The sequence below is a fragment of the Hemiscyllium ocellatum genome, chromosome 20 (assembly GCF_020745735.1).
Source record: "Hemiscyllium ocellatum isolate sHemOce1 chromosome 20, sHemOce1.pat.X.cur, whole genome shotgun sequence".
NCBI lineage: Eukaryota > Metazoa > Chordata > Chondrichthyes > Orectolobiformes > Hemiscylliidae > Hemiscyllium > Hemiscyllium ocellatum.
Window position 1 is genome coordinate 24671687 of NC_083420.1, and position 23723 is coordinate 24695409.

Here is a 23723-nt window from a genome sequence, read left to right on the forward strand (position 1 = left end):
CAACTTTAAACGTTTGTCCTACTTTCCCTCCCTATGGATTGCAGTGTTTTATGTTCAAGATCCTGACTCCAGAGTTTGAAGAATAATCGAAGAAAACACAGGCAAGATTGCCCGTACATGGCCGGATGAATATAAATTACCAAAGAAGCTCGGACAGGCTGCGGAGTGGGAAATGCTGGCTACTGTCTCACAGTCTGTAAAGGCCACCTGCAAAGAAATATTGACTGAGACCTAGAGTCATTCAGCATTTTCGTGTATCAGCAACAGACCAGAGACAAGTAGACATACCCTTGGGGCAAATGTGAGGATCACCAAGGCTGATTTGCCTTCTAACCCTCAGTAGCCTACCTCTATAAACAGAGAAAAGACTTGCATTTCTGTAGCCCATAGGATGTCCCAAAGGGCACAGTCAATGAATCACTTCTGAATACTGTTGCTGTGTAAGAAACATGGTTGGCAATTTATGCACATCACTTTTCCTCACAAGCAATGTGATAAAAGACAAATATTCTGCTTGTTGGTTGAAGGATTAATATTAACATTGGGAGAACTCCACTACTCTTAAATATATTACCATGGAAGAGGGCAAAAATACCTTGTTTTAATGTCTCATTTCATGGGTGGCATTTCCAACAGCCCCCTTCTGTTCAGGGAATATCAACCTACAATTTGCACTTGAATCTTAGAAGCAGGAGAATTACATAAAAATTGCATTGAATATCCAGCATAGAAATGTCCAATAATCTGTGCTGATTGCTCTAATCACCATAACACTCCTCCAAATATATTCAGTCATTTCAGCCACCAAGATTGCTTTCTATCCCTTTCTCTATCTTGTACTCATCTAGATTCCTACTGAAAGCACTTAAGCTCAAACACTTCCAATGGCACCAAATTCTACAGTCAGTAAAGACATTTCTTCCCTCTGTTTTCTACCAGATTTATTCATAACTATTTTATATTTATGACACCCAGACTTAGATTCACCCGCAAGCAGAAACATTTTCTCCATAACTATCCCGTCTAAACCATTCAAATCTTTAAGGATTTCTATCAGGGCTCCCTTCTCTATTCTAAATAAAATAACTCAATTTGTTCAATCTTTCTTGATAACTGTAATTCTCTCCGTTCTGGTACCATTCCAACAAGTTTGTTTTGCACTTGCTCAAGTTTTGTTTGTCCTTTATATAAATGGAAACCAAATATGTGCAGCGTGCTCTGACCAGGATCCTTTAAAAGTTTAAAATACCTTCACTACTTTTCAATTCCATAACCATCAAACTAAATTCCATTAGCTTTTTCACTACTCTCTGACCAGTACTGTTGCTTTTAATGATTTATGCATCCAAATCCCCTTTGGTCTCCTGCCCAATCAGTTTCTTTTTTGTTCCCCACCACAACAATGTCAGAGGTGAAGGTACTACACTGAGCCTTGGTTCGAATAATGGTCTTTAGCATCTGTGGAGTGCCAGCACATAGCATCCGAAAAGGATGTGGATTTCTACAACACTAGTTGTTACTATCAAAGGGATCACTTCCTAACTGCACAGAGGCCTGTTAGTGAAAACAACAAAGTTCCTCACCAGACTGGATGGATTGAGGAGATGCTGGTGTGATGATGGCTGTCCTGTCAGATGTCATCTTCAACTCTCTGCGGGCACTGCTCTCCTCAGTTGTCTCATAAACTTTCTGTTTCTTGCCCCTCATCATCCGAAGCTTGGAAATGCTGAGCTTCAGGTCCAAGGGCTCGTCCAGGGAATGCATCCTCACAGTATCAGCTCTGAGAAGGAACAATGGTAACGACTGAGCACAGCCAGGAAAATCTCTTCAACAAAATGTTCAATCCTAAAAATAGAACAGCAAATTAATCATCTTGGGGAGAAAATGGAAGAATTCTTGTTGTTGCTTTTCTTCAGTCAAGATAGTAAGAGAACTCTGCTCATCTTAGACAGCTATAGGATCACAGAATCATAGAATCCCTACAGTGTGGAAACAGGCCTTCTGCCCAATAAGTCCACACTGACCCTCCGAAGAGTGTCCCACCCAAATTCATTCCATTACTCTACAGTTACCTCTGACTAATGCACCTCACCTACACATCCCTGAATACTGTGGGCAATCTAGTATAGCCAATTCACCTAACCTGCACATCTTTGGCCTGTGGGAGGAAACAGAGTATCCGGAGGTAACCTACGCAGACACAGGGAGAATGTGCAAACTCCACACACAGTCGGCCGAGGCTGGAATCGAACCCAGATCCCTAGCGCTGTTAGGGAGCAGCACTAACCACTGAGCCACCGTGCTGCCTCTTTATATGTAAATCTGATACATAAATCTTGTATATAAATATATATCTTATATATAAATCAACTGACTGGCAGAAAGGACTAACATCTCACCTGAAAGAAAGCAGAACCAATAGTGAAACACCCCCTTACTATTGCACTGGGGTATCCTCCTATATTATGCACTGAGGAAACTCATTCCCAAGTGTTGCTCATCGTCCAAGTAACTTGCCGCTGAAGTAGAGGCCTCATTGATCTATTTCTATTGCAGAGTTAACTTCTATCCCAGTTACTTTACATACAGCTCATTCTGACCTGTGGGTGATAATGCTACAATAATCTCTGCCAAACTCTCCTGTTTCTGTCATTAGCACTAACCATGACCTGAAGTAAAACCTGTCTATGGTGCCCACAGTGAATCAAGATTTCTGCCGAGCCCTTCTCAGTGGCCTGGTTGCATCACAGCAGTGAGTTACATATTACAGTGACAATCTCTCAGCCTGACAAGCCATCAGGGTCTGTTTGTTCTGGATATACTGCTTCATCACTCGACAAACACCTGTTCTGAGGCTGACACTCCAGTTCAGCAAGGGAGGGAAGTGCAAAGCTTTAAGCTGAAATAGTCTGTGGCTCTGGAATTTGGCAGAAATTGTCCTGATATTCCAATGTGCAGGAATGTGGGTTGAGGTAGGAGTTTTTACAGTGTCTCCCCAACATATTCTATTGGGATACCAAAAGGACGTCCCCTTTCCTATGGTGTCTTATTTTGGCTTTTGCCCAGGTTGGCTATTTGGTGCTGTAAATACCTTATATATTTACATAACCTTGCTGCGGTTCTAGATAACACATCACATGCTGCTCTTCAGGCCAACTGGCCAAAACATTCCGCTTGTATTTGCCTCCATATCCTCTATTGAAGGTTTAGAAACCCCAGTCCAAGTTAAATAGATAAATTATAGCTCTGCATGTTGATAGGTGAATCCTATGTTATAAACGTAAGAGTTTATAAAATGGTTATGTGTTAAACTGTCTCTGCTCACAAAGGGATCTCTAAGATTTAGTTATCCTAAGGACAGAGAGCCAGACCAAAGCGATAGACAATCAAGTGCCAATCTTCACACCTTCATACAAAAGGTGGACACAGACTGAGAGAAACTCAAACTAAAAGACTGAAACAGTGAAAGCTGCGCTAAGCAAAAAGAAAAGCTGTTAGGCCACCAAACAAAATACTGGAGAGAATGAAATCTTCATTTAAAGGGATAGAACTCGCAGAGATTTAAAGACCAAGGAGTCAGCAGAAGGTGCCTTCCTGCAGGACATCAGTTCCAGGGCATTCAGAAAATACAGTGAACAAACTTGCAAAGTACTGTATAATGTGGAGTTGAAATGCCCATCAGCCATGATTGAATGGCGGAGTGGACTCGATGGGCCGAATGGCCTTACTTCCACTCCTATGTCTTATGGTCTTATAATAGATAATGGCAAGGTAGGCAGAAGGGACTGTTGATAAGTCAGGAAGGGTTTGTAACAACCCACATACTTGTATATTTGTTGAGAGTATTTTGTAATGTATTATGAGGGTGCATTAACTGAAATATTAATTTAGAATGTAGTTGACTGAATATATATTTATTTACATCTTAAACAGTTTGGGAAGAACAGTTTGCAAAGAAAAGGCTGCAGCAGAAAAACGTACTGCATTGCAAAGAACATGAGCCGCTTGACTGAATGTAGACTTCAAAGTGCTAAAGAACTAACAATAATCCTGATAATTCCGCATTAGAGTACTTCTTTTTATACTGGTTTAACTTCGTAGAGAAGTGCCCCCAGAAGTGCCCCCTGAACTCATCGTCCTGTAATAAGACAGCACCCACCCCTAAATTATTCACATCAACTGCCAGTTGGAAAGGTCAGGAGAATTCAGAGGCAGTCAACATTGGTTCATTTATTGAGATTACGTTTAGTTTCTCAAATGTTGCTTGTGTTATGAAGATGTGTGTGTTCTATACCTTTAAGAAAGTAAAAGCGAGCAGTGACAGCACCAAGTGTTCTCAATAAGATACAATGTAACATGTGCTCCAGCTACTGGGGTAGCTGTTTGCCTGGAAATGATAAAACAGATTTGAATTAGGCCAATCAGTCTAAATTATACCCCAAAAAATACCAAATTCCAGTCAAGTTTGAATTGAATATATTGACAATCTTAAAAGCCAATGGCACAATCTGATGCTTTGGGGTATAAGACCAGGGAAAATTGAACAGTTGGGAGGAGAACTGCCACCAGACCAACGGATGTAGACTGCTAGTCAGAACTCTCTGAGAGGTAACTGTCTAGAGAAGGGGTTTGCACAAACAAAAACCTCAACACTGACCTGGAGAGCAAATCTACCGACGACGATAAAGAGAAGATTCGACCGCTGGCTGGTTTTAAAATTTGAATTTTTCTGTAAATCTTAATTTGGAGTTTTTTTATAGAAGGGAAAGTAAAAGATAGGTTAGAGGAAGTATCTGTATACTGTTGTTAATTGATTATTCTCTGTTACACTTTAAGAAATAAAGTTGTTAATTTTTACTTTAAATAGTCCTTGGCCACTCGAAGCTTTACAGATAACTGCACGGTATAAATATTTTCTGTGTTTCTGGTTTTAAATTACGCAGGAGAGTTTACCCTGTGTTGTAACAGTTTTGGGGCTTGGGTCTGGGATTTGAACTGGTTTAGACAGATTTGAACAGATTTGGGAGTATGAAAAATCCCAGCAGATTTGAACACTTGCAGATTAGTGTTCTAGATACTTTAATAAAACGTAAGTGAGACAATTTGTTTAATTTCAGTGACTGGTGATTGGTTAAATTAAGAGTGAGAGAAATGGCTCTTAAAATTGCTAAAGAGGTTCTGGGGTTTGAAGATAACTCTAAAATTTGCCAAAAAAGCTTAGAAGAAAAAGGCCATACTTTTAGAATTAGCAAATAAGTTAGATTTGGGTTTAACCAAGGACAAAAGTAAAGCTGCAATTGTAAGGGAATTACTCAAACACTTAGGTGTATCAGAGAAACAGACAAGTGCAGTCGAGTTAGAAAAACTTAAACTACAATTGAGGAAAATGGAGTTAGAAGATTAACAAAGAAAGAGAGAGGAAAAAGATAGAGAGGGAGGAAAAAGAGAGAGGAAGGAAAAAACGAGAGAGAAGGTTCTTAGCTGAACAAGGAGAGAGAGAAGAAAGGGAGAGGGAATTTGAACTTGAGAAGTTGCAACATAGTCAGCAAAGTCAAGTTAACAGGCCGCAGATTCAAAGAGATAGTAGATATATATATATATATATATAGAGGTCAAAACTCTGCCACGTTTTGATGAGAAAGATTATGCAGCCTTCTTTATTTCATTTGAAAAACTGGCTAGGCAGATGTAGTGGTCAGAGGACTTGTGGGTAATGCTGGTTCAGATTAAACTGGTAGGCAGAGATAGTAAGGTATTTGCTGCGTTGTCAGATGAGTTGTCAAAAGATTATGAAGAGGTCAAACAGGCTATTTTAAGTGCTTATGAATTGGTACCAGAAGCATACAGACAGTGGTTCAGAAACACAAAGAGAGAACCAGGTCAGACTTAGGTTGGGTTTGAAAGAATTAAACATAGTCATCTTGATCGATGGGTGCGTGCTTTGAAAACAGATAAGACATATGAGGCTCTAAAAGAGATTATTCTGCTGGAGGAATTTAAAAACTCATTTCCAGAGATGGTAAGAATTCACATGGAGGAACAGAAAGTTCAGGAAGTGAGAAGGGCAGCAGAATTAGCAGATGAATACGTGTTGGTGCATCAGACAAGCTTCTGGCCAGAATTTCATCCTGTGAGGGAAAGAAGTTGGGAGAAAATGAGATCCTACACTACGAAACCAAGAGTCAAGAGCACTGGTAAGATTTTCCAACAGGTTGAAGAAGCCACGAGGGTGGATTGGAGGTGAAAGTAGACCGGTATTTTCACTGTAATGGAGTGGGAAACAGAAAATTACAATGCCAGTGGCTTCAGAAAGACGCTGGGAAAGGGTGTTTTCACCACCAGAAGGTGGGACTTGTAAAGTCATAGTGCTGGCTGTTAAAGAAAGGCACTGTGGGAAAAGATGCAGTAAGAGGAGCTAAGCCAGTGGCCTTAGTGAAGGTAGTAAAGGAGACCCCAAGAAGAGCCGAGGAGCTGCAGGAGAGTGTACAGCCTAAGCAGGGGCTGGGTATGGAGTTGGTACCTGACCTCTCCAAAGAATTCACCTCTGTGGGTGAAGTTTACTCAGAAAGAATGGGGGAGACAGACAAGAAGTTATCATTTTGAGAGTTACAGGATCTAACTGGTCACTGATAGTAAGGGATGAGTGAATATGCACTCTTTCTGATCTGTTACCCAACAGTGTGGTAATTTGTAGGATAGATGGACAGAAATTTAACGTTCCCCAATGTAAGATCAACTCAAGACTGGGGATGTTACAGTGGGAGTAATTGACAGAGCATCAGTTCCCGGAATTCAGTTTGGTCTTGGGAATGATTTGGCAGGATCCAAGGTGGAAGTGATATCCCATGTTGTGGAGAAGCCCAAAGAAGTCCAAGAAACTGATGAATTAAAACAGAAATATCCTGGTATTTTCCCAGACTGTATGGTAACCAGATCCCATTATCATAAGTCACAGCACAAAGTGAAAAGTAAACAGAAAGATGAAGGAGTTGAGCTTCAGTTAGCGGACGCCCTGTTTGATGTAACGATGCAGGGAAAACCTGAACAGGCAGAGGATCAGACAGAAGTGTTTGGTCCTGAAAGACTAAGGCACTTGCAACAGCAAGACAAAACAATAAAAGATATATATGTGGATGCATACTCTGAAAAGGAGGCAGAGAATATTCTGGAGGGTTATTATCTGAAAGATAGAATCCTAAGACAGAAATGGAGACCATGGTAGGTTAGTGCAGATGAGAAGTGAGCTGAAGTACACCAGATTGTGTTGCTGGTAGCAGACAGATAGGTGATGTTTCAGGTAGCACATGAACTACCTGCAGGATGTCACCTAGGGATACAAAAGACTCAGGCTAAGGAACAAAAACATTTTTTATTTTTGGAGTGCACAAAGATGTGGTTAACTTTTGCTGTATGTTTCATACAGGCCAAATGGTAGGTAAACCACAGGCGGTAATAAAACCAACACCTTTGTTGCCAATTCCCACATTTGAAGAACCTTTCACGTGGGTTATAATTGATTATGTACGTCCCCTCCCAAGAACTAAAACTAGGAACCAATACTTGTTAACCATAATGTGTCTATAATTCCATTTCGGATTATCAAGGCGAAAGGGAAGTAGAGGAGTTAGTAGTTTTCTTCACATGCTATGGGCTACCCAGAAAGATTCAGTCGGACCAAGGGTCAAATTTTACTGCTAGGCTGTTTAAGAAAGTTATGGATAGCTTAGGTATACAGCACTTTAAATTCAGTATGTATCATCCTGAATCCCAGGGAGCTTTAGAAAGGTGGCATCATGAAGCCCATGTTGGGAACATACTGTCAGGATTACCCGAATTATTGGGATAAAGGTATCCTATTTATATTGTTTGCCAGTAGAGATGCCCTAAACAAATCTATTCAGTTTACTCCCTTCGAGTTAATATTCGGGCATGAAGTGAGAGGCCCTTTGAAATTAATTAAAGAAAAATTAACAGGACCAGAGTCAGAGATCTCGCACTTAGTTTATGTATCAGAGGTGAGGGAAAGATTAAATGGAGTAGGTGAGTTAGCTAAACAGCTCTGAGACACAAACATCTTCCCGAGGGGATAATGTGTTAGTAACTTTACCAGTGATCGGAGATCCCTTCATTAGCTGGGTTTAATGGTCCTTATCAAATTGAGAAAAAGTTAGTCAGGCATATTATCTAGTAACAATGCCAGATAGACAAAAGTATGTCATGTGAACATGGTGAAACTGTATTATACTAGGGAGAAAGAACTGGAGAAACAGGTGTTAGTTACTGGCCCGGAGTAGAAATCAAATCCTGACGATGTGCCTCAAAATAGATTTTAAAATGAAGTCCTTGAGGAGTGGGATAGGTTAGTAAACTATCTGTCTCAGGAGCATAGAACACAGTTGAACGATTTGTTACTGCAATATAAGGACCTATATAAGAATCAGATGGGGAGGACTAATGCTATTGCACATGAAGTAGACATAGGAAATACTGCTCCAATAAAACAACACCTCTATCAGCTTAATCCTTTCAAAGCCAGACAGGTCCAGACGGAGGTGGAGGCCATGCTTGACAAGGATATCACTGAACCAAGCCAGAGCGAGTGGAGTTCGCTGATCGTCTTAGTTCCCAAACTGGATGGGACTCAACGGTTATTGGAAGGTCAATGCCATTATGAAATCGGATTCATCCAATTCCTAGATTGGAGGATTGTATTGAGAAAGTCGGACAAGTTACGTAACCAAGTTGGACTTAATATATGGTTACTGGCATAAGAAAGAAATTTCTGTGTTTGTCATCCCAAATGGGCCATATCAGTTTAAAGTGATGCCCTTTGGAATGAAGAATGCACCCGGCACATTCCAAAGACTCATGGACAGAGTTATAACTGGCTTAACAAACTGTGCAATCTACTTGGACAATGTAGTGATCTTTAATAAGTCCTGGCAAGATCACATGGTACTGTTAGCAGAGCTCTTTGAACGACTACGAGAAGCAAAACTGGTGATAAACTCAAATAAAATGGAATTTGCGAAAGCAGAGGTAATGTTCTTGAGACATAACATCGGTCATGGAAGGTCAACCCCACGGACGTAAAGACAAAGGTCATTGAGAACGTTCCAGGACCAACATCAAAGAAAGAGGTGCTTTGATTCTTAGGACTCAGCCGATTCTATCGGAAGTTTATTCCAAACTTCAGCAGTGTAGAGGCACAGTTAACTGTTTTGCTGAAGAAGAACATAAAGTTTCGGTGGACAGAACAATGCCAGGAGGCACGCGAACATTTGAAATCAATATTAACCACCAATCCAGATTTAGCTACACCAAACTTTTCAAAATCTTTTAAAGTCACCATTGATGCTAGTGACACTGGAGTTGAAGCTGTACTCCTCCAGGAAGATGAGGATGGGGTTGAACTGCCAGTTGGTTACTTTTCGAACATCCACCAGAGGAAATACGCCACAATCGAAAAGGAACAATTGAATTTGGTACTGGCCTTACAACATTTTAATGTGTATGTCACGAACAATGTGTTGGAGATGGCGGTGTACACTGACCATAATCCACTTATGTTCTTAGAATGCTTTAAAGATAACAATATGAGACTATTTCATTGGAGTCTTATGTTACAGATTTTTAATTTAAAAATCGTACATGTTATGGGTCAAAAGAATGTAATCGCAGATGCATTATCGCAGATTTAACTGATAAAGTATAGATGAGATTTGTCTTTATTTAATATTATATATACACACATACACATACGGGTATATGGAAAGAAATTAAGGTGAACTTATATTATCTGTATATTAGGGTAATGTGTTTAAAAAGTAGAGAAAAAACTGAAGCCAGTATTATGTGTTATGAAGATGTGGGTGTTCTATACTTTTAAGAGAATAAAAGCTAGCATTGACAGTGCCAAACGTTCTCAATAAGACATAATGTAACATTATGGGGTAGCTGGTTGCCTGGAAACATCAAAACAGATTCTAATTAGGCCAATCAGTTTAAATTATACCCCCAAAAAACCCAAATTCCTATCAAATTTGAATGGAGTATATTGACAATCTTCAAAGCAAATGACACAATCCAATGCTTTGGGGTATAAGACTGGGGAAAGTTGAACAGTTGGGAGGAAAACTGCCACCAGACGATCAGATGTAGACTGCTAGTCAGAACTCTCTGAGAGATACCTGTCTAGAGAAGTTGTTTGCACAGAGAAAAACCTCAACACTGACCTGGGGAGCAAATCTACCGATAACAAGAAGATTCAACTGCTGGCTGGTTTTAAAACTTGAGTTTTTCTGTAAATCTTAATTGGGAGTTTTAGCAGACTAGTATTATAGAAGGGAAAGTAAAAGATAGGTTAGAGGAAGGAACTGTAAATAGTTGTTAGTTAATTGTTCTCTGTTATACTTTAAGAAATAAAGTTGTTAATTTTTATGTTAAACAGTTCTTGGCCACTCGAAATTTTATAGTTTACTGTACAGGAGAAATCTTTTCTGTGCTGGTGGTTTTAAATTAAGCAAGAGGGTTTACCCCGTGTTGTAACACTTGGCATTCATCTGCCTGTATGAACAGACATAGAAACATAGAAGCTCAGAGCAGGGGTAAGCCATTCAACCCCTCAAGCCTGCTCTGCCATTCAATATGATCATGGCTGATCATCGAGCTCAACAGGAGAAAGTGAGGACTGCAGATGCTGGAGATCAGAATTGAGAGTATGGTGCTGGAAAAGCACAGCAGGTCAGGCAGTATCTGAGGAGCAAAAGAATCAACGTTTCAGGCAAGAGCCCTCCATCAGGAATGAGGCTCAAGAGCTAAGGGGATAGAGAGATAAATGGGAGGGTGGAGGGTGCGGCTGGGAGGGAAGTAAACTGATAGTGCGATAGGTAGATGGAGGTGGGAGTAATGGTGATAGATGGGAAGGAAGATGGACAGGTGGGACAGTTCAAGAGGGTGGTGCTGAGTTGGAAGGTTGGAACTGGGATAAGGAGGGGGGGAAGGGAAATGAGGAAACTAGTGAAGTCCACATTGATGCTGTGTGGTTAGAGGATCCAAGCTCAATACCCTAATCCCACTCCCCCACATCCCTTGATTCCTTTACCTCCTTCTTGAAAATACAATGCTTTGGCTTCACCTTCTGTGGTAGTGAATTCAACAGGCTTACCACTCTACATGAAGAAATTTCTCCTCATCTCAGTCCTAAAAGGTTTACCTCTTATCGTTAAACTATAAGCCCTGGTTCTGGGCTTCCCAACTATCGGGAACTTGTTTGCTTCATCTAACCTGTCTAGTCCTGTTCGAATTTGTAGATTACTATAAAATTTCCCCTCATTCTTCTAAACTCCAGTAAATGAAACCGTAATCTCTCTCCATATGTCAGTCCTACCATCCCAGGAATCAAACTGGTAAATCTCTGCTGCACTCCCTTTATCGCAAGAACATCCTTCCTCAGATAAAGAGACCAAACCTGCACACAATATTCCAAGTGTAGCCTCACCAATGCCCTGTATAATTGCACAATGACACCCCTGGTTTGATACTCCAACTGTTCGCTGTGAAGGCTAACATACAATTTGCCTTCATTACTGCCTGCTGAACCTGAGCACTTACTTTCAGCCTCTGGTACACAAGGACACCCAGATCTTGTTGAACATTCCTGTCTCTGAATATACAGCCATTCAAATAATAAAATGCCTTCCCATTTTTGCTACCAAAGTGGATAACCCCACATTTATCCACATTATACTGCATCTGCCATGCATGTGCCCATTCATTCATACTGTTCAAATCACCCTGTAACATCTCTGCATCCTTCTCTCACCTTACCCATCCACCCAGCTTTGTGTCATCTGTAAATTTTGAGATATTACATTCAGTTGCTTTATGTGAATATTATAAATAGCTGGGTCCTACTCCCAATAGCTTTGGTGCCCAGTAGTTCAGGCCTGCCATTCAGAAAAAGACCTATTTATTTCGACCCTTTGTTTTCTGTTTGCTAACCAATTTTCCATCCAATGCAGTGCACATTCACTTTAATCTCTTCAGTAGGACTTCATCAAAAGCTTTCTGAAAGTTCAAGTAGACCACATCCACTGACTTCCCTGATCAACTCGACCAGCTACATTCAGTAGATTTGTCAAAGAGGATTTCCCTTTTGTAAATCCATGCTGACTGTGTCTTCTTAAGTGCTCTACAATAAAAGCCTTGATAATGGACTCTAGCACCTTCCCCATTACCAACCTCAGATTTACTGATCTTTAAGTCTCTGTTTTCTCTCTACCTTCCTTTTTAAATAGTGGGCGTTACATTAGCTAACCTCCATTCTGTAAAAATCTTGCAAGGTGACCACCAATGCATCCACTATTTCTAGGGCCACTTCCTTTAATACCCTGGGATGTGGATTATCAGGCGTTGGGGATTTATTAGCCTTCCAGTACTGTTTATCAGTCCTATTTCAACCATTGGCCACTCGACCCAGCCTGGCATCCTCTCAGTCAGGCTTGACATCTTTTCATGGGGTCCTCTCGGCCCTTTTGGCCTGGTGTAGCATCCTCTCAGCCTGACCTGGTGTCCTCTTGGCCCAGCTTGTCATCTTCGTGGCCCAGGATGGCATCATCGTGCCCCAATGTGGCTTCCTCACGGCCCAGCGTGGCATCATCGTGCCCCAGTGTGGCTTCCTCTCAGACTGGCATTCTCTTAGCCAGATGTGGGATTCTCTTGGCCCGGAGTGGCCTCTTGACCCAGTGTGGCATCATCTCAACCCAGCACGCGGTCCTCTCGGCCTGGTGTGATGTCCTCATGACCCTGTTGTGCCATCCTCTTGGCCCGGCGTGATGTCCTCTCGGCTTGGTGTAGAGTCCTCTCGGTCTAGCGTGACACCTTCTCAGCCTGACCTGGCATCCTCTCGGCTCAGTGTGGTGTCTTCTCGGCGTGGCCTGGTGTCCCAAGCCCTGTGTGCCATCCTCTTGGTGTGGCCTGGTGTCCTCTCTACCCAGTGTGCCATCCTCTTGGTATGGCCTGGTGTCCTCTCTGCCCAGTGTGCCATCCTCTTGGCGTGGCCTGGTGTCCTCTCTGTCCAGTGTGCCATCCTCTTGGTATGGCCTGGTGTCCTCTCAGCCCCGTGTGCCATCCTCTTGGCGTGGCCTGGTGTCCCAAGCCCTGTGTGACATCCTCTCCGCCCAGCCTGGACTGGCATCGTTTTGGCCCGGTGTGGCGGTCTGGAGTCCCCAGCCTCACAAAGCTCAAGGTGAAGCTCATCACAGTTTGGAGCGAGGGCCCAGAGCAAGCTGGAAGCTCAGTGCCAATGTGGAGCTGGAAGACCATTGTACCATGCGTTAATTTCTGCAAAACTGGACACTTTACTTCTCTATTTTCTAAGATCTTGTAACTAAAGAAGATCTACCTAGGTACCTTTATATCTAAGATGGTGCTGTAAGTGGCGATGTATACACTTTTCACTGTACTCATTGAGTATATGTGACAATAAAGCTAATTCAATCCTATCAGTTTCTCCAACACCATTTCTATATTATTTCTATAGACTTGCCTCAGTTCCTCCCTCTCACTAAACCCAATGCTCCCCCATCATTTCTGGAATGGTATTCATGTCCTCCTTTGTGATGACAGTAGTTGAGTGTGGATTTAGTTCATCAGCCATTACTTTGTTCCACATATAAATTCCCCCATTTCTGACTGTAAGGGAACTACATTAGTTTTCACCAATCTTATTCTTCTTACATACCGATAGAAACTTTTACAGTCTTTTACCCCTCAAGCTTACTCTCATACTTTATTTCCTCTTCTTAATGAATCCCTTGGTCCTCATTTGCTGACTTCTAAACTGTTTCCAATCTTGAGGTCTATTGTTTTTCTTGTCAATTTATATGCATCAGTTTTGCATGTAATACTATCTCTAGTATCCCACGTAAGCCATGATTTGGCCAGTGTTTGCTTTATACTCTTGTGTCAGTCAGGGTTAAACAATTTTTGCTGTTCACTCATTTGCTCTTTGACTGTTTGCCAATCCCTATCCACTGACAATCCATTAGTAATATTTCCCAATCTACTATAGCTAACTCAAGCCTCACAGCAGCATAATTTCCTCTGTTTAAATTCAGGATCTTAATCTCAGAAAAAAAACCCATCTCAATCTCCATCTTGTATTCTACCACATTATGGTCATTCATCCCTAAACAGGTTCTCAGAGCTAGATTACCAATTATTCCTTTCTCATTACACAATGCACAGTCTAAGACGGCCTGTTCTCTTGTTGATTCCTCAATGTATTAGTCCAGAAAACCATCCCATGTACACTTTAGGAATTCCTCCTCTATGGTATTGTGGCTGATTTGATTCACCCAATCTCTACACAGATTGAAGTCACCCATAATCACAAATGTTCCTTTACTGCATGCATTTCTGATTTCCTGTTTAACGCCATTCCCAACATCACCACTACAATTTGGTGATCTACACACCATCCCCATTAATGTTTCTTTCCCCTTAGTATTTCTCTATACACACAGATTCTACATTGTCTGAGTTGGTATCTTTCCTCAATATTGTATTTATATTCTCTTTAACCAGTAATGTAATTCCACTGCCTTTTCCGTTTTGTCTATCCTTCCTAAATATGGAATACCCCTGGATGTTCAGTTGCCATCCCTGGTTACCCTGCAGTCATACCTTTGCAAATCCCACTATATCATACCTGTTTGTATCTACTTGGGTGATTAGTGCATTCACTTTATTTTAAATGTTCCACACAGTCAGGCACAAAGACTCAGATTCTGGTCCTTGATTTCTCTGCCTATCATCTTTCTTATTCCTCTTCCTGTATTTTGTTTTTGTCCCTTTCTTCTGACTTCTTGCATACATTCCTAGGGCCCTGCCAATTTAGATTAAACTCACCCCACCTGTACCAGGGCATCAGTCCAATTTGTGCTGGTCCCACTTGCCCCAGAACCAGTTTCAATGCCTAAGTAATCTGCAACACTCCCTCTCACACCTTCTCTTTAGCCATGCGTTCATCCAATCCATTCTGCTATTTCTACTATGTTGTTGTTTTCCCCTGAGAGGTCATTCTCCTCAAAAATATCTGGATCTGTTTCCCAGAGAATGGCCACAGGTGGTTCCTAGACTCCTCTCTGTGAAGAGATTATATCTGAAATCAGCCTTGTTTGACTGTCTGGCTCTAATTTTAATCCCTCTTATTCTGAACTCCAGACCCTCTCAAAACTGAGAAATATTTTCACTCTATTTATCCGAGCAACTCCTTTAATCACCTCACTGAGATCAGCCATTATCATCTACACTCAGGGAAATACAAGATGATGTAACTTGTCTTCAGAATTTGACCCTTCGAGCCTCAGCCTATGATTTCCTGAAGTGTCTGAGAGGAAGAACATAACTGTGAAGGACCCAGATTTCTCAGGGCGCCACACCTAGATGACACATCTGAACTTTTCCCCTGTCTGTGGGCTGCTTGTTCCTTCAAAGGAGTGTTGGAAATGGGAAGCAGATGACCTTCCCAATTCTGTGGGATTGAAAGGATTTGGAGTTTCTAGCTGGAGATAGCTTCATTCAGATCCTGGCGCAGGTAGACCAGCTCCTGAAGCTACTGCGTTACCTTCCACTCTTCCTGACCAACCATTCCCTCTTTAAGGTTCTCACCCAAGTGTTTCCACTGCCTGACCAGCATCAAACAAGGGCAGCCTGCAAAATCACAGATTGGTTACAGCTATTTGGCCCATCATGTCGACTTGGCTCTCCAAAGACACAGTTTTCACATAGGATTATTCCTCTACCTTGTCAGCTTGTACATTGTTTCTTTCAGGGTCTAGATTAGAGTGGTGCTAGATATTGTTCCTGATGAAGGGCTTTTGCACGAAACATCAATTTTCCTGCTCCTCGGATGCTGCCTGAACTGCTGTGCTTTTCCAGCACCACTCTAATCCATTCTCTGGTTTCCAGCATCCGTTGACATTGTTTTTACATTGTTTCTTTCAGAAAATAGGGACTGGAAGAAGTCAGGGAGCAGGTTCCCTCAGATGTACAATAGAACATAGAACATAGAACAGTACAGCACAGTGCAGGCCCTTCGGCCCACCATGTTGTGCCGAGCATTTATCTTAATCTAAGATCAACCTCACCTACACACCCATCAATTTACTGTCATCCATAAGCTTGTTGTTTAAATGTTCCTAATGTCTCTGACTCTACTAACATCACTGGCAGTGCATTCACCGCACCCACCACTCTCTGTGTAAGTAACCTACCTTCTGAAATCTACCCTACACATCCTCCAATCACCTTAAAATTACGACCCCTCGTGACAGCCATTTCTGCCTTGGGAAAAGTCACTGGCTATCTACTCTATCTATGCCTTTCAGTACCTTCCTTCAAGTCACCTACCTTCCTTCTTCATTCCAGTGTGAAAAGCCCTAGCTCACACAACCTCTCTTCATAAGACAAGCCCTCTAATCCAGGCAGCACCCTGGTAAATCTCCTCTGTATCTATATCCTTCCTATAATGAGGCGACCAGAACTAGACACAATATTCCAAGTGTGGTCTAACGTGGGTTTTATAGAGCTGTAGCAAAAACCCCCGGCTGTTAAACTCAATCTCCCGATTATTGAAAGCTAAAGCATTCTTAGCAACCCTATCAACGCGGGTAACAATTTTGAGGGATCTACATACATGGACCCCAAGATCTCACTGTTCCTCTACATTGCCAAAAATCTTGTCTTTAACCCTGCATTCAGCACGCAAATTTGGCCTTCCAAAATGAAATCACTTCGCATTTATCCAGGTTAAACTCCATCAGCCCAGCTCTGCACCCTGTCAATGCCCTCGACACTATCTATAACACCACAACCTTTGAGTCTTCAGCAAACTTACTAACCCAACCTTCCACTCCTTCATCCAAGTCATGTATAAAAACTACAAAGAGCAGAGGCCCAAGAACAGATCCCTGCGGGATACTATTGGTCACTACCACTCACTGTCTTCTTTCAGCCAGCCAACTCTGTATCCAGACAACCAAATTTCCCTGTATCCCATACATCCTAACTTTCTGAATGAGCCTACCGTAAGGAACCATATCAAATACCTTACTGAAATCCATATACACCACATCCACTGCTCAACCTTCATCAACTTGTCTCGTCACATCCTCAAAGAACTCAATAAGGCTTGTGAGGCATGACCTGCCCCTCACAAAGCCATGATGACATCTTTAATCAAACAATGTTCTTCCAAATAGTCATAACTCCTACCTCTCAGAATCCTTTCTAGTACCTTGCTTACCACAGATATAAAGCTGACTGGTCTGTAGTTCCCAGGGATTTCCATATTCCCTTTCTTGAACATAGGAACAACATTCACCTCCCTCCGATCAGCCGGGTTTTACCTCTGTGGAGAGTGAGGATACAAAGATCATTCCTTGCTTCCCATAGTAGCCTTGGATATATCTGGCCTGGCCCTGGGGACTTACTTATCTTGATGCTTCCCAGAATTTCCAGTACATCCACTTTCTTAATAGCAATCTGTTCAAGCCTATTAACCTTGTCCACCTGGCACTTCAACCATAAACAAACACATAGATCTAGATATCATCTATCAGCCCCTCAGAAAATGAACAGGAAATGACATCACCACAAACCCCAGGAACCCCATCCAGGGCAAACATATAAACAGAAAGCAGGAGACAACAGCTTCGCTTCACTTGGAGGTCGCCACTGATGATGTTACCTAGCCAGGTAATGAAACGTCTGGATATCAAACCTACAGCTCAGTGAGCAAACCTACACCCTAAACCTCAACCTGAGCTACAAACCTTCACAAACCTTGCTGGTCCACAGTGTTCCCACTATCAACAAGGTCCCTCTCTCTAGTGAATACTGAAGCAAAAAACTCATTTAGGGCCTACCCTACTTCTTCAGACTCCAGGCACAAGTTCCCTCCATTATCCCTGATCAGCTCTACCCTCTCTCTGATCATTCTCTTATTCCTCACTTATGTGTAGAACGCTTTAGGCTTTCTCTAATTCTTCCCACCAAAGCTTTATCGTGCCCCCTCCTAGCTCTCCTCAGTCCATTTTTTAAGTTCTTTCCTAGCTACTCCTCTAAAGCTGTGCCAGATCCCTGCATCTTCAACCTTGAGTAGGTTTCATTCGTCCTTTTGATGAGAAGCTCCTCTGCTCTTGTCATCCAAGGCTCCTTCACCTTACCACTCTTTGCCTGCCTCAGTGGAACAAAGTTGTCCAACAAGTGCTCCTTAAAAGCCTCCACATTTCTATTGTGCATTTCCCATAGAACAATCATTCCCAATTTATACTCCATAGTTCCCGTCTAATAGCAGTATAATTTTACCTCCCCCAGTTAAATACCTTGCCATACTGTCTGTTCCTATCCCTGTCCATGGTTTTGGTAAAGGTGAGGCAGTTGTGCTCAGTGTCATCAAAATGCTCTCCTACCGAGAGATCTGACACTTGGCCTGTCTCGTTGCCTAGCACCAAATCCAATATGGCCTCCCCCCTAGTTGACCTATCTACATATTGAGTTAGAAATCCCTCCTGGACACACCTGACAAAATCGGCTCCATCCAGACCATCTGCACTGAGGAGGTTCCAATATATTGGGGAAGTCGAAGTCACCCATAACAACAACTCTGTTACATCTGCACCTTTCCAAGATCTGCTGTCCAATCTGTTCTTCCATCTCTCTGCTGCTATTGGGGGGGTCTATAGAAAACACGCAATAAAGTGACTGCTCCTTTCCTGTTACTGACTTCCATGCACACTGACTCAGTAGACAAACCCTCCTAAACAACATTCTTTTCCACAGCTGTGATACACTATCTAATTAACAATGCTACTCCCCCTCCTGTTTTACCCCCTTCCCTGTTCATTTTAAAAGATCCAAACCCTGGAACATACATTCCTGTCCCTGTGAAATCTATGTCTCCGTTATGGTCACAACATCGTAGTTCCAGTACTGATCCATGCTCTAAATTCATCACTCTTGTTCCTGACATTCCTTGCACTGAAACAGACACACTTTAACTCATCCTGTTGCCCTATCAACTGTATATTCTTCCTGACAGACTCTCTGCATTCTTTTTCTGCCTGTTCAACAACCACCCTCTCCTCTGATCTGTAGCTCTGGTTCCCATCCCCCTGCCAAACTAGTTCAAACCCTCCCAAAGTGCAAATCTCCCGCCCAGGATATTAGTGCACGTCCAGTTTAAGTGCAACCCATCCTCCATATACTGGACCTACCTTGCCCAGAAAGTACGCCATGGATCTACGTAACTGAAACCCTCCCTCCTGCACCAGCACTATAGCCATGTGATTAGCTGCACTTGCTCCCTGTCCCTCACCTCACTAGCAGGTGGTACCAGTAGTAATCCTGAGATTACTATTCTGCTTGTCCTGCTTTTTAACTTCCAACCAAACTTCCTTAAAATAGTTTTTAGATCCTCATTTCTTTTCCTGGCTATGTCATTGGTGCCAATGTGTACCAAGACGTCTGGCTTCTCACCCTCCCCCTTCAGAATCTTGTAAACTTAGTCAGAGGCATCCCAGACCCTCGCACCTGGGAGGCAACATTCCTTCTGGGAGTCCTATTCGCGACCAGAGAATCACCTGTCCATTCCTCTAACTATTGTGTCTCCTACCAGTAGCACCATTATTCTTCCCCCTTTCCTTCTGAGCGACAGACCAGGTTCAGTGCCAGAAACCTGGCCACTATGACTTTCCCTTGGTAGGTCCTTCCCCCCTCAACAGTTTCCAAAACAGTATACATAAAGGGGAACAGCCACAGGGGATCCCTGCACTGTGTACCTGTTCCCTTTCTGTCCCCTGACGGTAACCCATCTACCTTTTTCCTGTACCTGAGGTGAGACTACCTCCCTGTAACTCCTCTCTATTGCCCCCTCTGCCTCCCGAATGATCCGAAGTTCATCCAGCTCCAGCTCCCTAACACAGATTCCGAGGAGCTGGAGTTGGGTGCACTTCCCACAGATGAAGTCAGTGGGGACACTAGTGGTGACCCTTACTTCCCACATCGTACAGGAGGAGCATGAAGGAGGTCTTGATTGTCTTGACTGCAATGAAATATACTTTTGTAAGGAAACAGTATTTTAAAGAAAAAGAATTTATTAGTGTGAAGGTCAGATAAAATAAATGGTACACATTCCTGATCAGTTGATATTTGCTTTTATCTCTCTTATGATGGGAAGTTGCCTCGTGTTAGCTCTGTGTTTTGATTTACTTGATTTCAAGGATTAAATCCATCCATTGAAATGGAGTTACTGCTGAAATGGACCAGAATGCTGAGGCCAGGTCCCTGCAATGTTGCACAGGATTAGTTACTCCCTCAAACAAAATATCATTATGCTGCCGTACACTTAAAGTAAGGTAAAGGAGCAGTTTCCTGGGGACTCTCAGCTTGCAAGGAACATTGTCCATCATATTTTTCTCTTTTTGGGTTTCTGTGAGTGAGTTGTTAAATCCAGTTAGAAGCAGAGAGGGGTGTTATTTAGTCTGTACTGGCCCTTCAAGAAAAGCAATCCAATTAGCCCCATTCCCCTGCTCTTTCCATCCAACCCTTTAAAACTTTCTCCTTCATTTATTCAATTCCTTGTTGAAAATTATTAAAATTGTTCCCACCTCTCTTTCAGGCAGCACATTTCTACATATGAAAACTTTCCTTATCTCCACCCTGGCTTTTTAAAACAATTAATTTAATGTGTCCTCTGGTTATCAACCATTCTGCCGGTGAAAACAATTCCTGCTTATTTATTCTCTCAAATCCATCATGATTTCCAACACCTCTATTAAATCTCCCTTAACCGTCTCTGCTCTAATGAATATCATCCCAGCTTCTCTATATTGAATTCCAGCTGGCAAATGAGATTCTAAATAATCCAGATTACAGCAACAAGAGTCACAGAAATGTAAATTAAAAGACTGATCAAAAGTAGACAATAATGTCTGAGTGACTCTTTGCTGAAGTAAGTTTTAAACTGGAACCCGGCTCATCATTTACAGAGACATTTTGGAAGGGTTCACTGACTGAACTGCGAAGACAAAGCAGTTGTTAAGACTTTTGCCACTTTAAAACTCTTGCAATGGAGTCAGAAGGTAGTGGAGGAATGGGTCTGGATAGTTACTCTTCAGAGGGTAGCTTTGGACTTGTTGGGCCAAATGGCCTGTTTCCACGCTGTGTGGGTTCTATGATTCTAAGATTCTAAATCCCACTCTAGGACTTGAGCACAAAAGATGACAATGTCGTGCCAAGGGGCTCCTGTATAATCAGAGGGCTGTTTCTCAGAGGAGACATTGACTCTAACCCTGACCACCTCCTCAGATGAATGTAAAATGCCCATGGCACTATCTCAAAGAGGAGCAGGAAATACCATAACTGGAGCACTAGAGGGCACTGGTGTAACCAAGGCCCATGATTGGAGCAGCAGAGAGGGAACTTTATGCTGCATGTGGCTGTGATATTCCTGAAACTTGGAAAGGGAGTCTAACCAGATATCTGTTCTAACGATGGTGGCTGGGGGATAAATTGGCCAGAAACCAGGGAGAACTCCCTGATCTTCTTCACAGTAGTGCAACATAATCTTCTGCACCCACGAAAGCAGACAGGGTTTCAGCATAACACCTCATTAGAAAGGCAGCGCCTCCAACAGTGTAGAGCTCCCTCAGTACTGCACCAAAATGTCAAGCTCTAATCTCCAAGCTGGGAGTGGAACCCACAATCTTCTGAGACCCTGTCGGCCTTCTCAAGTGGATGGAAAGGTCACAGGGTGATATTTTGAGGAAGATCTGGTGTGTTCCTGTACAATTTTTATTTGTCAACCAATGTCCTGAAAACAAAGTTAAAAATCACACAACATCAGGTTATAATCCAACAGGTTTATTTGGAAGCACAAGCTTTCAGAGCGCTGCTCCTTCATCATGTAAATCGTAAAACCTTTTTGAAAGAACTGAAACCAACATGGTCATTCTAAAAGATGAGAGACTTAACAAACATCCCAAAAACAAGTTACCTGATTATTACCATATTTCTGTTTGTGGGAGCTTGCTGTACACAAATTCCAACAAGAAGAGGCGGCATCTTGAAAGCTAGTGCTTCCAAATAAATCTGTTGGACTATAACTTGGTGTTGTGTGATTTTTAACTGTTAAAACTACACTTCATTGGCTGTATAAAGTACTCAGAATTTCTGAGGTTGTAAAACACGCTGTTGAAATGCAAGTTCTTCCTTTTGAAGGAATCCAGCATTCACACAGTTAAGCTGCCCTGCAATAAATTATTCTGAGTCTGTACAGATCACCTCTGCACCAGGAAACCACAGTGAGTCCCTCTAGACCTCGTCTGTGTGCTGGTCCCAAGAAAGCACTTGGGGGCCTGTGCTCTTTGTGAGCAGCGGAATGCTTGTGGCTGTGGGGGAGTGCCAGATTCCCCACCACCACAACATACCACCCTCCCTCTACCCCCCCACCACATTCATCAGCTCTGAACGTGTACAAGAATAATACAATTCAATCCGTGCCAACTCATTCAGCAAAGGTCTGACTGCTTCCCACCCACCCACACCCCACCCCCACCCCGCCCTCTGTTCCCCCTGTGGCCTATAATGAGTTTCAGACTCCACAGAAACATTGCACTCTTTTTAATGCTAAACTTGAATGGTTCAACTTTGGAGTACGGATAGTAACCAGTTTCTGTTTCCAAACAAATGTGTCTTGGTGAAGTACTGACACAGCTGGAGTCTGTAACCCCCACACCAGGAGGAATCTTGTCTACATTTAACATGGGAACAGGCCAACAATGAGGCACTTCCACAGTTAGTAGGGGCCTCAAATGACATCCGCATTCTCCCACTTCAGTTCATTGGATTCCCAAGACCTGGTGTTTATTTAAATAGATGCAGCAAATGAACTTGGTCAGTCACGACCCACTGCCTGATTAATGTCTGCACTAAAAAGTCTTTATTCTTGCATAGTTCTGGCACTAAAACTGGAAAACTTATTCAGGGAGATCCAAATGCTCCAGCAGAGGTGTCCTACTGCAATAAAGCTGACCCACCTCGTCAGAGCCATACAGAGCAAACTTCACTGTGAATACATTAAACCAAGGCCTCCACAATCCCCTCCTCAGGGTGTAAAAGGGTCTGTGGAACTACTGAAGGATAGAAGGAGAGTTCACCTCAGTGTTTGAATTAATATTTACCTCTTAACAAGCAGATTATCTGGTCACTATCTTGTTGGCAGAATCTGGCCGTGTGACTGTGGATCTTGTATTTTTCTCTCAATGGATCACTCTGTCCGATCCCACTCTCCTACTCCATTCCTATACCTGCAACATGCCTCTTTGTCATGAAACTCCTAAATTCTCTTGTGGCTTCTGTATCTTTGCATAATGCTGTGCCCTGGATATGGACCATTTACTAATTGGACGTTCAGCAGGACTGAGAGACTCTTCAGATCTTTCTCCCTTCACTAACCACACATGGAAATAAAAAACACTTAATTGTCTGTAAGGCATTTTGGGATTTCCTGAGATCATAACTGGTGCTATATGAATGCAAATTCTCTCCAGCCCTTTTCACATCAACTGATCTGGTGCTCTTGATGTTCATTCTATGCTGCCTTACTAACCAGATTAAATCTCTGTTCGTACACAGAGCATCGTGGGTGAGTTGGG

The 23723-nt window shown here is 42.4% G+C and overlaps 1 protein-coding gene across 7 annotated transcripts in view; it reads right to left on the reverse strand.

Annotated features, from left to right (window-relative positions):
• Positions 1 to 23723, reverse strand: part of glis2b (GLIS family zinc finger 2b) — a 79809-nt gene that overhangs the window by 15356 nt on the left and 40730 nt on the right. For 4 of the 7 annotated variants that reach the window (XM_060840640.1, XM_060840635.1, XM_060840634.1 and 1 more), the window contains exon 2: positions 1584 to 1780. In XM_060840640.1, coding sequence (XP_060696623.1) covers positions 1584 to 1780 — 197 coding nt within the window. Of the gene's footprint in view, positions 1 to 1583; positions 1846 to 4294; positions 4370 to 23723 lie in introns of those variants that run through there. The other 3 variants (XM_060840636.1, XM_060840638.1, XM_060840637.1) reach the window with 2 other exon arrangements.